The 12,086-nt window shown below is 41.7% G+C and overlaps 3 protein-coding genes across 4 annotated transcripts in view; 1 reads left to right on the top strand and 2 right to left on the bottom strand.

Moving 5' to 3' along the window:
• Positions 1-12,086, bottom strand: part of LOC145435743 (armadillo repeat-containing protein 1-like) — a 391,422-nt gene that overhangs the window by 164,728 nt on the left and 214,608 nt on the right. The window lies entirely within an intron of this gene.
• Positions 1-12,086, top strand: part of LOC145435598 (uncharacterized) — a 260,078-nt gene that overhangs the window by 206,580 nt on the left and 41,412 nt on the right. The gene's annotated exons all lie outside the window — the stretch shown is intronic.
• LOC145435769 (uncharacterized) lies at positions 9,846-11,814 on the bottom strand. Its single transcript, XM_080313048.1, has one exon. The coding sequence runs from the start codon at positions 11,264-11,266 to the stop codon at positions 10,043-10,045; it is 1,224 nt and encodes a 407-aa protein (XP_080169174.1). The 5' UTR covers positions 11,267-11,814; the 3' UTR covers positions 9,846-10,042.

The raw sequence follows: 12,086 nt of genomic DNA, 5'->3' as shown, positions 1-12,086 counted from the left end.
GGAATTTGTTATGTCACAGTTTTGCCAGTCAACTACAATTGAAATCAAGTTATTAATTCAATCCGTCAAGTATTTTCCGTACTGCCGCAAATGCAATATATATGAGCAATGTGCATATTCAAGAGAGAGATTTTGCATTGGATGATTGTGGAGTTACATTGCTGGAAAAATAACCTGGGTAGCGGCACATACAATGCAAGTTGATGCTCATGCTCAGGTCATAAAGCGTGATGCAAATGGCGAAAAGTTATGAAGGTTATACATAAAAAACCACGGACGTACACACTATACAATGACGAAGGTTACAAAATCATTTCCTAACCTTTGAATGAATAAGACACCATAGAATGTTGCTCGCAAATGCATAACTCATCTATTTTGTACAATCCTTCCAGCTATCAATCTTTACGAGTACCCCATGTTAATTTTCAAGGTTTACAGGCAATTCATGGGGAACACTTCACAACGGGTAGTTCATATCAAAGAAGTGCCAAAACGTTTACCAGGTATATTTTGAATAAATGGGCATTGGTAGACGCTTTCGGACACCCCGGTGTGAAAGATTCAACTATTGAGAGTAGTACGACATATCACGCCAGGTCGATGTGCACAATACCAACTATGGAGTGAATATCCTCAATGCCATTCTAGTGCATTGTTTTGCCGATGGAATATTGTTTGGAACAATGCCGATTCTCATCATTGATGTGGAATGTGGATTCAACGGCCTGACCCGGTAAAAAGTTATATCTGTTACCATTTTACCAATCAGTACAATGTTAGTTTCCGGTTAGTTCCGATTTTATATTATATTATGAAGGTACAATCGCTATACTGATACTATGGTTTCCAGTGAACTCGGCCCTACAATATTACAATCTATACTATATAAAACAACTTAGTTGCTCACACAATTATCGTAATCAACCCTTCTCTTTTATAAAATCAGGTGACATAAATGCTGCCAGAATATTTTAAAATCCTCTTTTAACAATCCGTCTAGGTTCTGCGCATCTATATTGACGTTCACCCACAGTATCTATTAATTTTTTGGCTGTGTCGTACATGCATGGTTGCAACCGATGCTAAAATGCCTCACAGCTAGTCGGTACTTTGATAAATGTGCATTGTTAAAAGTTATATTAGATCCTAGTATGCAGCACTGCCTCACTATGCTCAAGAATCCAACAAAAACTAAACCAATTGGGGAAAATCAGTGAATTAGTACGCCAGAAAGGTCGATTGCAGCACTCCCCCACAGTCGACATACGCAATTCCGTACCTCTACTCAAGCATATCCCGCGACGGACTGATTTCGCCGGGAATCTATCTTATAGCGTTAAGGGGCGTGGCAGTTTCCAATCATTGTATATATGTCATTGTGTCACACTGATTCCGCAATAAAAGTATATTTCCAGGCAATGGTACCATCCCAAAATAGTCGTGAAAGTCTGGGAATCGGCATTGTTCTGAACAATCGCTGGGCGTACTTGGTCATTGTTGTGGTCATGCTGCTGCGGCGCTCTCACTTTTCAGAACAGTCGGCCTTAAACGGCTATTTTGGAGCAGTTACATTGTCCTGACGAGATATTAATTTGTATTTTCGGAATTAGTGCATCAATAGCTTACAATAAAGACCCGATGCACCAAATTTGGACGCTTGGATCGCCAGCTGTAGGACTACAAAGTTTGCTGCTTTTAGCCGGCTCTGCAGTACGTTTGTCGGTGCATTCATCCGTGACTCACATCTTGCGCAATGCTCATCTATCCGTGGGTTGGCAATCTACAATACGATTTCAGATCACGATGCTGCATCGTTACTTCGTCTGGCTAACTAACCAGACCACTGGATATTATATAACGTCCTATCTGACAAAGCACGGTTTTGTTTTTACTCCTCATCCTAATTCCTACGTCCCTCGATTAAAATAATATTATTTCTGTAATGATATACTATATACGCAAATCCAACACGTGCATTATAATACTTTTTTCAACGACATACTGCACCCTATCCTTAATCCTAACCCATAGGAAATTAGGTAAATAACATTTTACATTTCCAATTACGTGAGCCATAATTACCGAGCATACAAAACACGCTTATATTACGTCACAATGACATCTTACATAGCATACTATGTACGCACATAAACGCATTTATTACTACACAATCTGAACTAGACTTGAATTGTTATTAATTACGACGCTACGGTTGTCAAGGAGCACGGTTGAATTTATGATTATTCAATTGCAAGTTCAACAACAGCAATTGTAATTGTAATTGTAATGTAATTGAAGCATGCAAGGAGTAATTGTAATTGTAATTGTAATTTGATATTTTTAGCATGGAGTAATTGTAATTGTAATGTAATTGAAACATCCATGAAAGTAATTGTAATTGTAATTGTAATTGTAATTGAACTGAAATAATGTAATTGATCCAACTCTGCTGGGCACCGTGGTCTGTGGGCTGTAATTACTTCCCTGATACGGCATGCGAAAACCCAACAGGAACTTAGTCGTGTTCGTGGGCTCGAGACCTCGCCTTTCCGTGGTCGCACACACTGGTAACACAAATCCGCATTGCTTATAATACACGAATATTCATATAACGACATGGTACCGCAAAACAACATACACATTGGCACACAGGGCCGTAACAGCACTTTTTCAGTCCCCCCTCAGAAAAAAGTTGGTCTTTGGTCCCCCATATGATGATAAACCGAACTTAGTCGCCCAGACCCCCTCAGGCTATACGCTGTTTACCGCTACCTATCATCTACAGTGGAGGCCGCTTACTGAGTCGGCTTTTCTCGCCTAAACGCGCGAAGTGCGAAAAAATTCTATAATTAATGATTGAATCGGTCAACATGATCGGGAAATGCATATAATTATATTGATATCAATTTTTATCCTCTCTCTGTTCACGTATTCATAGATTCACAGGTAGAGCTGAGTGAGGTTGAAAATGTAGGACCCCTCAATCTTCGGGCGTAGCCTATACTCGTTGACAGGAACTGAACTGGCATATAATTTTCCCTGCGGGATAGTATTTGTCTTGTGACGTTCGGATTGCCAAGACAGGAACATTCGGCGCCAGTCATTTAGGCGCCTATGGACAATTGAACCTAACGAAGTTTTCGGTCAGCATAAGGGCAGTCCTTTTCAGCAAAGGTTTTCTCGTTGCGGATCGTTCTGGCACACTTCTTGGAGTCGCATGCTACATGGCCTAAAACTTTTGTAGCCGCACGGATCCGGAGGATGGGTGATCTCCGGTTAGGAGAGCACGCCGGCGGCAAAAAGGTGAACTAATATTATTCGTATTCTGCTGCGCTGGCTTTTGTACTTGACTGCTGCTTTTGAGCAATACATACTGTGAGTTCGAATTCGGTGGAACCTCTCATTTCAGTCTCGAACCTGAAAGACAGTGGCATCATCTTCTGTGAGGTAGATAGCTTATTAGAGGAACAAAAGACGGAACGGCCACACTTTATATGTCTTGCTGAATCGTGGGGCGGTAATGGCCAACGCGGATATGCCCATTTCTATAAATCTTGCGTATCTTTTCATGGGAGAAGAGTACGCAAATATCAATATATTTGGCATCTTGAAATCGCGACCAACACGAAAATTTTTTGAAAAAGTTGCATAAATTTTCAAAAAATACTCTATAATTTATGCTAATTCACGAAATAATTTTGGGCCCCTTCGAGCTCACCCCCCCCCAACCACACACATAAATTACTGCACAAACCCCAGTAGCCCTTGACACTTCCTACTGTAGGCCTATATACTACCTCACTTGAACTACTACTTCAATTTCAAACCCAATGGCCAGTGGCCACCCATGGACTAAAGAATCGATATTGGGGTTAGCTAGACATGGTACTTTCTGGAAAACTCTCTCCTCGTAAAGCTAGCATGGTCTTTTGGGGAGCCCAAAGTCGTTTATAGAGCGTTCTTACGAAATTAAAAATCTGGCCGCGGGCCGCGTTTTGGTGACCCGTGACTTAGAATCTGATAATATACCGATTACTGGCGTTGTGGGATGGGAGGAACACCCTACAGGTTTCAGCACAACGTAAATTCACACCCCAGGCTTGGCCCAAGAACCACAGGTCTTTAGCAGACAAATAATAGAGCCGCCGATGGAACAATATATAAGTCATTGCTCGAGATTTACCGGGCCCCCGATCTGACAAACCAATTTCGCGCACCTACAGACTCCACTTCATTTTATCCATTGTCCATTTCATCTGACGTGGAAGGAAGTGTGCACTGTGCATCTTGATAACATGTTCCAGGTCAATGTAGTCGTCTGAGTAAAACACCATGACAACGACAAGTCGTTTCGACTCCTTCCTACATTCTTATTTAAAATAATGTCACATGTCCTGGAAGAGTCACATACAAATACTCAAACCACAACTATCGAAGTCGAAGGTATGTGGTCTATTTCGCCGCCTTAGCTACACTCTGCCAGTCAGCGTGCTGTTGATACTCTTCAACACTCTATTCCAGTGGTTCTCAACCTTTTTAGCTTCGCGGACCCCTTTTGACCGTCACGGACCCTCGCGGACCCCCTCAAGTTTTAGTTCAATTTTAGCTCTATTATGGTCCAACCTTCATCTGTCTTGCGCAATTATGAACTGTAGGCTTTTGATAAACAGCAAAATTTTGATTTTTCTTGAAAATAACAGCATACTATTTATGTAGAAATTGGTAGACTTTATTATTTCAAAGCTAATTTCGCTGCTGTATTTCTTGAAGTACGTGGTCGTGTCTTGAAAATCCGCGTCTTCGTTTTGATATGAACGAGATATGTGCCGAAAACCATTTTCGCAAAGATAGATGGAGGCTAATGCAATATTAACGCAGAGAGAGAGAGATATGATATTCTTTTTCGCCTGCACCATCGAGATGCTTTGGCGACGGAGTTGCGATACGGCCCCATGAGGTCATCTAGTCTGCCCCCCGCATAACGCTTCCGACGATACTTTTGGTGTGATCGCAACATTTATGGCACCAAAATGAAGAAACATATCTTTTATGAACATATCACGCCCAGCATCTAGCGCAAGGACGGGCAACATATGCACCGCGGGGCGGATTCGGCCCGTGACGGCATTTTGATCGGCCCGCAGAGAGTTTCTATACCGTCAAAGTGAAATCCTAATCTAAAATTATAGACAAAATTTATGCGCCAAAGAATGGATCCAAGTTTTCCAACCTCAGAGAGAATGTCATGAAACGAATTGCTCTGTTTGGGTTTACACATATATTTACGAGCAAACATTTTCGACCATGAACAATTGAACATTAACAAGACAAGGCTGCATACCAATATAACTGGTGATATGAATTTCAGGGTTGGAGTGTAATGCTTCAACAGCAACAAAACACTCCTTGTTCATCAAAAAAACAGCGTTGTCGATAGGGCATCCGCAATAGGATTACGCCAAATCTGATAGCCGAGCTTTAAGAGTGGGTATATCATTGTCCGATTTATGACGAGTGCCAGCCGTAAATATTCGGGTTCATTTCAATATGAATATACAATTCAATTGTATACTGAAGTTCTGTACCTCCAAGAAGCTCTTCAAATAGTGGTTACGTATATCACAGGATAAAATGGATTTCGTGGCGAGGTTTCAATCGCTGCATTGGGACAAATTCGGGAAATACTTCGCAAATTATTTATTTCAAACGACTGTTCACTAATGTGATGAGACTGACAACTTCATATTGATGAGAAGGTTTTGCAGACATTACAAAGTCACCCTGATTGACGTTACTATCTCCATATTTTAATTTTTTCCACAAACCCCAACAAAACGTCTCTAAACAGTAATTTGTTTGTATCAGCAGGCTATTGGAAAATTGGCAATGGAAATGAATTTCCACACTACGATAGTTCATGTCAGACGATTATGATGATGATATGAGTCACGAGGTTTTAGCAGTTGTGGTGCGAAACTGCCTCATGCTTTCTCAAATTAAAAAATAAAATAGAAATGAGGTTATCAATCATTTTAAAAATTTAGAGGTCTCGCGGACCCCCTGAAATTGCTCCGCGGACCCCCGGTTGAGAACCGCTGCTCTATTCCTATCAAAGTTACAATACGGAATTCTTTGTTGGGGTGCCGCCTTCAAGAATACAATTGACCCTCTGCAAAAACGTCAACATCGGATCATCTGTATCATTGCCAAAGCCCCATGGGGGCCTGGATGTGCAACTGATAAATCGCTTCTCAAAAGATTTGGTGTTTTAAACTTAGAAGATATGAGGAAGCTAGAAATTGCAATGTTTATGTATCAGTTCCATTGCGGTCAATGTCCCTCAAATTTCAACGACTACTTCACCTCGGAGACAAAAGCGCACAAGTACACCACACGCGCGTCAACGAAGAAAAACTACCAGATGATCAGGACTGAATACAAGAAAACGCATTGCTCTATCAAGTATGCCGGACCCCAATTGTGGAACAGCATCTCGCCGGCTATCCGACAGTCGTCGAGCATGTCCACATTCAAGTCGAAATACAAGCAATTTCTTCTAAATGAATACTAGCCAGTCTTCACGATTACCGGACCACGACCTAACACCGACCTCGCCCTCCGCCACATGCCACCTCATTTTGTCGCTTGCGTCTTATATTCTCTGCATTACTTTGCATTCAGTGCGCATGCCTCTTCTTTACTTCGCCTAGGCTAAGGTGGGTGTCTGATATTAAAGGCTACTCCAAGTTGTTTCGACACCTTCCTATCTTTTCATTGTATCGCAGTCTTGTGATGTTTTGAAACGATGAAAATATTAAGAAACCTGATTGATTGCAATAGCTGTTGAGATCGAATTAAACCGATTGCATTTGATCATGTAAACGTAAACTGCCATCGCTGCCCACACGAACGAGCCTCGAACACCACCGAAAAAGCTACTGCACAAATATAATCTTTTTATAAAAAAATGGACATTTCATAAAATTCACGGTGGTAAGCTGGTTGGCTAGCAAGCTTAACCGAATCTGCAGGCAACAGAAAGGGAGTCAAAGTAGAATCGCAGATCACAAGTTTATTGCAGATATGGTGTAGATGCGATTAATCGATTTTCGGCGAAATCGAGTACCCGAGTGATTTGAATCTGAATCGAGTATCACTCGCTAAGACGTCACAACTGTAAAGTGTGCGAAGTTCGATAACCTTCGCCATGTTCTTGATAACACTTTCAAGCGACTGCAGCGAATATGTATGCCAGTTCTACAAGTCTTTGTTAATAAATTAATAGGTAGTGGCAAGTAACATATAATTGCAGCATATATTCATCTCTCCCTCTCGAATCGTTGTGCGCAGCCAAACCGAGCCATCTACTTATACATAGATATAGCCACGGACAACGGGATTCAACAAGCCCGCCACAGATATGCTCGGATAGGAATATTCGACATACGAGCGCAAACCTTCGTTGAGCATAACGTCGATTAAAATACAGTCCAATTCGTTTTAATCCCAGGCTATAAACACGACCCAGTGTCGGCAGTTGTCACTGCGAGCTTTCAAACGATTCAGCAACCGATACTGCTGCAATAAATTAACTGAGTGGTCTTCTTTTTTCCATACTTGCAACGGTGCAGCTGCGATGCAAACATCCTGACCGTGGTCCTTGAAGCTTTACAAACGGTGATATGGAAAATTCAACGGGGCACCTACGACCAAAGCTGACGTTCTCATGCCACGTTTCCACAGGCGATCAAAGTATAGATAACTAACCTACGGCTAGAAACGGAACTCTAGTGGTCATACTTGAATACGCATGTTGGGATCAAGTCACTACCTTCGAGTCACGAGTCATCTCGAGTCATTGCAGATTTTGACTCGAGTCAAGTCAAGTCACTCGATTTTCAAAGGTGACTCGAGTCAAGTCAAGTCACCCGAGTTTTGGAGGTGACTCGAGTCAAGTCAAGTCACGAGTCAAGTTGAATTTTCAAAGTACGATACGTGATTCAAAGTCATTGCATTTTGCTAACTGTTTTAAATATGAATGGAGTCCCCATTTATTCTGAATTGAGGAACGAATAAAGAGTTGATTACACACGCAAGAAGGCGCTCTATCGCTCATGCATACGTAGAACTGTCAAACTGCGCAAGTATAGCGGTATAGCCTCAGTCTATAACACGGGAGGGAAAACTGCGACTCGCGAGCCGCCTGCTGCATGCTCTTTGAATCTTTGCTCAATGTGCATTCGGTGATAATGAACGTAACCCACAATGCCTTTTCCGTCAAGATTCGCGCAATAATCACACAGCTAGAATTGAAACGTCATTACGAAACCAAACATCAAAACCTAAATTTCCATGCGTTATCCAAAAGAGGCATGTTTACGAAGTATCATGATTACCAAGCTCCACCCTGTTTGACGTCATATCAGTCCAATTTCAAACACCTTGCAGCCTAGGTGGAGACGCATCGTCTGATACCACACAATAATAAACTTCAATCGATACCCTAGATTTCCTGGTGACGAAATATAGTAGTAAGCCTATGTATCAATTTTTGTGTTGTAACTCTTTTAAGGCAACGATTTGTGATATACGGCTCGCCCGTGAAGCAGCTTTGCCCTTCCCCGATCTATAATTTTCAGCCAAAATATAGGATAGCATATGAAGCATCAGAAGGTTCAATGAAATGATATGGAGCAATACCTTACCCACATATATATCCATGATATACAACTATAAACGTATGGATAATATTCGCTCGTTTTAAAGCACGCAAGAGGGTTGGTTGAGGTGAGCAACATTACGACAATGTAAGCTATAAGCTCCGATCACTGCGTTAACGATCAATTCATTAGTGATGTAATAATGAAGGCTCGGTAAAACGCACAATCATTGAGTGATCGGTTAACAATCCGAACTTATACAAGATACGGCGATTTAGTTGACATCGATTACTTGATGACTTGAAATTGACTCGTAAATTTTGCTTCGAGTCACGAGTCAATCTGCATTTTTGAAGCGTCGAGTCAAGTCAAGTCAAGTCATTTTTGCAGAGTGACTCGAGTCAAGTCAAGTCATACGAAAAAGGTGACTCGAGTCAAGTCATGACTCGAGTCATCCCAACACTGATACGCAGTAGTGTTTACTGCTGCGTAGGGCAATAGCAGCAGATCTGGTGATCCCATAGCTGGCAAGCCGAGCTCCTGTTGCAGTGATCCCAAAAATATAACTTCGAATCTGGTCAGGGCACCAAGCCCTCCAGAAATCACGAAAAGATGTCTGAAATCCGTATTGGAGCAACGTCATACAATGACCTAGTGCAGTGGTTCCCAACCTCTTTGCTTTCATTCCCCACTTCAGATATATTCCATTCCTTCATTCCACACTACCCAAAACTTTTGTCATTACGGAGCACACAACACACACAACCAGACCAGTACGCAAGACAATGGCCTATAACTGCAACATAAAACCTGAAACGTATTGTGAACCGATACCGGCAACTTTCAAAATTTAGGGAAAGCGTTATTTCACGTCATTCTGGTCGTGCTGGAGGCGTTTGTGACGCCATAATTGGTTATCCAGAATTGAATGAGCGTTTGTGAAAAACACGCAATATCAAATTTTCGATACATACATTCCTAAGCAGTTAACTGGTAACGGTAATTGCGCATGTGTCTTGGTAAATACGTAGACTGTCCTGTATATAATGTTTAACAAATGCATCTATTCCCCACCACTTGGGAACCACTGACCTAGTGCGACGCTACGATTTTTCGGAACCGTGATTATTACCTTAAAATCTGGTCAGGGCTCCGACCCCCCCCCGAAATAACAATCAGAAATTCATATTGTTGTTGTATCGGAGCAACGTCATACAATCACCCAGTGCGACGCTACGATTTTTTGGAACCGTGATTTCATGGGCTCCGGTACGTGCTGACCTGATTTCAATGTCTATATTCGGAATCAGTGCGACACTAACTTTCGATCAGGACCAGTCTTGATAAATTTTAGGTTCAATGTTTTGTCGCGTTCCGTTTCAAATGCTTGCTGAGGGTAAATGCTTTTGCATGTGTAAATTTAAACTTGATTGTTGCCCGAATGCCACATTGCAAATGTCACAGCGATGACGCTTGATGCGAATATGAGTTAGCGAATGACGTACGAGTTTGTAGTTTGCAATGAAAGCCTTCCCGCATACACCACATCTATAATCTTTGACTCCAGTATGAATTCGCGTGTGCTTTTGCAAGTAACGGAGTCGAGTAAATCCTTTGCCGCAGACCTCACAAGTGAATTCTTCGCTACAATCCGCGACTGAATGAATGCCCATATGACTGTTCAAAGCAAATTTATCACGAAATTTCTTGTCGCATATGACACATCGATACCAGCACTGTTGCACGTAGCCATGACTTGGCAAATCACGCGTCAATTTCGACTTGGAAGCGAAAGCCATCCCATATACATCGCATTCTTGATCCTTGCATTCAATATGAATTTTCATGTGCATCATCAACTCCCCGTCTCGAAGAAATTTTATACCGCATATCTCGCAAATGAATCTTTTGATCGGTTTCATACCAAGATGACTGCGCATGTGAGCAGTTAACAGTGATTTATGACGAAAATACTTGCCGCATATCTCACAGCAATGTTGCACGGCGTCGGCGTGAATTAGCGAATGGCTCGTTAGTTGGCTCCGAAGAATAAACCCTTTACCACATACGCTGCACACATATTCTCTGATTCCCATGTGGGCTTTCAAGTGGTATTTCAACATTTCGTGCGAAGCCATTGCCTTTCCACAGATTTCGCAGTCATGCTTATCGACATCAAGATGAGTTTTTTTGTGCTTTTTCAAATTTTGAGTGATAAGAAACTCCTTGGCGCAGATATCACATTTATATCTCCTGATGCCGGAATGAACTCCGAGCATATGCGTTCTCAAGTGTGCTTTTTGACGAAATTCCTTATTGCAGATGTCACATTTATGTTCTTTGACACCGGAATGAGCAAGCATGTGCGTATTCAAGTGGGCCTTTTGACGGAATGCCTTGTGGCATATCTCACACCGAAACCGTCTGATGTCAGAGTGATATAATAAATGTTTGTACAGTACCGAACTATTTACAAATGCTTTTCCGCAGATATCACACTTGTACGCTTTCACCCCGGTGTGAATAACCTCGTGCGATTGAAGGTGCAGCGGTGATTTGAACACTTTCCCGCAAATCTCACACACATTGGAGTTGGGAGTCATAGTCTTCGGTACGTTGCTGCCGTAAATTATGTAATGACAGTTTCAGGTAAAAAGTCTCGTTCTAGTTATAGAATCTGCGTAGAAGAGTCAACACAAAAGACGTCGTTCATCAAATCTTCAAAACCTTTGCTGTTGTAATCCGGGCCGTAATTTTCTTAGATATGGAAAACAACTGACTCGAGTCAATTTGCGTATTGACTCGAATTGTCATATGACTTGAGACTCGGACGGGCAGACAGGCATCTCATTGTGACCAAACAGCAGACTCAATTCTTTAAAGTCTCGATAGTATGACTTGGACTCGACCCTTTGCACCTTGACCTCGACCTGACTCAAGTCTATGATTGACTTTCCACTTGGTTACAACCCTGGTTGTATTGAATTCAGCACTTTGCATCTTCTAATCCTAGTCAACCCCTATCCAAACCTTGAACTCTAACCCCAAGTCCCTAACAAAGTAAATATATATTTCTGCCCTATAACCTGAACACAGTGTACAGGGTTTCACAAAATTATTCATTTTCGTGGCAGAAGAACTATAACGCCTTGAAGACAATCACGAACACATTGTGTCACCACACGAAACCAGGCAAATAAGTGTTCAGGTTCACAGTTGTCCAATTCAAGGCTTTACAGTTCTGACTAAAAATGAAATAATTCTGAGATATGATATTACCATTCAGGTACATGTTCCTCTACTTTATCATCCTGAAGCGCAATTCCTCACTGAAATTACAATATTTTCCATGAATACGAACCATGCATGACTAACTGTCCGTGATAACACTCACCACGTCCACTCTCTAATGTACTTTTTTTT

The sequence above is a fragment of the Botryllus schlosseri genome, chromosome 1, assembly GCF_051294905.1.
Source record: "Botryllus schlosseri isolate E-star chromosome 1, Bs_hap1, whole genome shotgun sequence".
NCBI lineage: Eukaryota > Metazoa > Chordata > Ascidiacea > Stolidobranchia > Styelidae > Botryllus > Botryllus schlosseri.
This window is presented reverse-complemented; position numbering and strand designations above follow the sequence as displayed.

Excerpts from the sequence above, each read along its gene's own strand:
- LOC145435769 (XM_080313048.1), bottom strand. The coding sequence starts at position 11,266 with ATGACTCCCAACTCCAATGTGTGTGAGATTTGCGGGAAAGTGTTCAAA.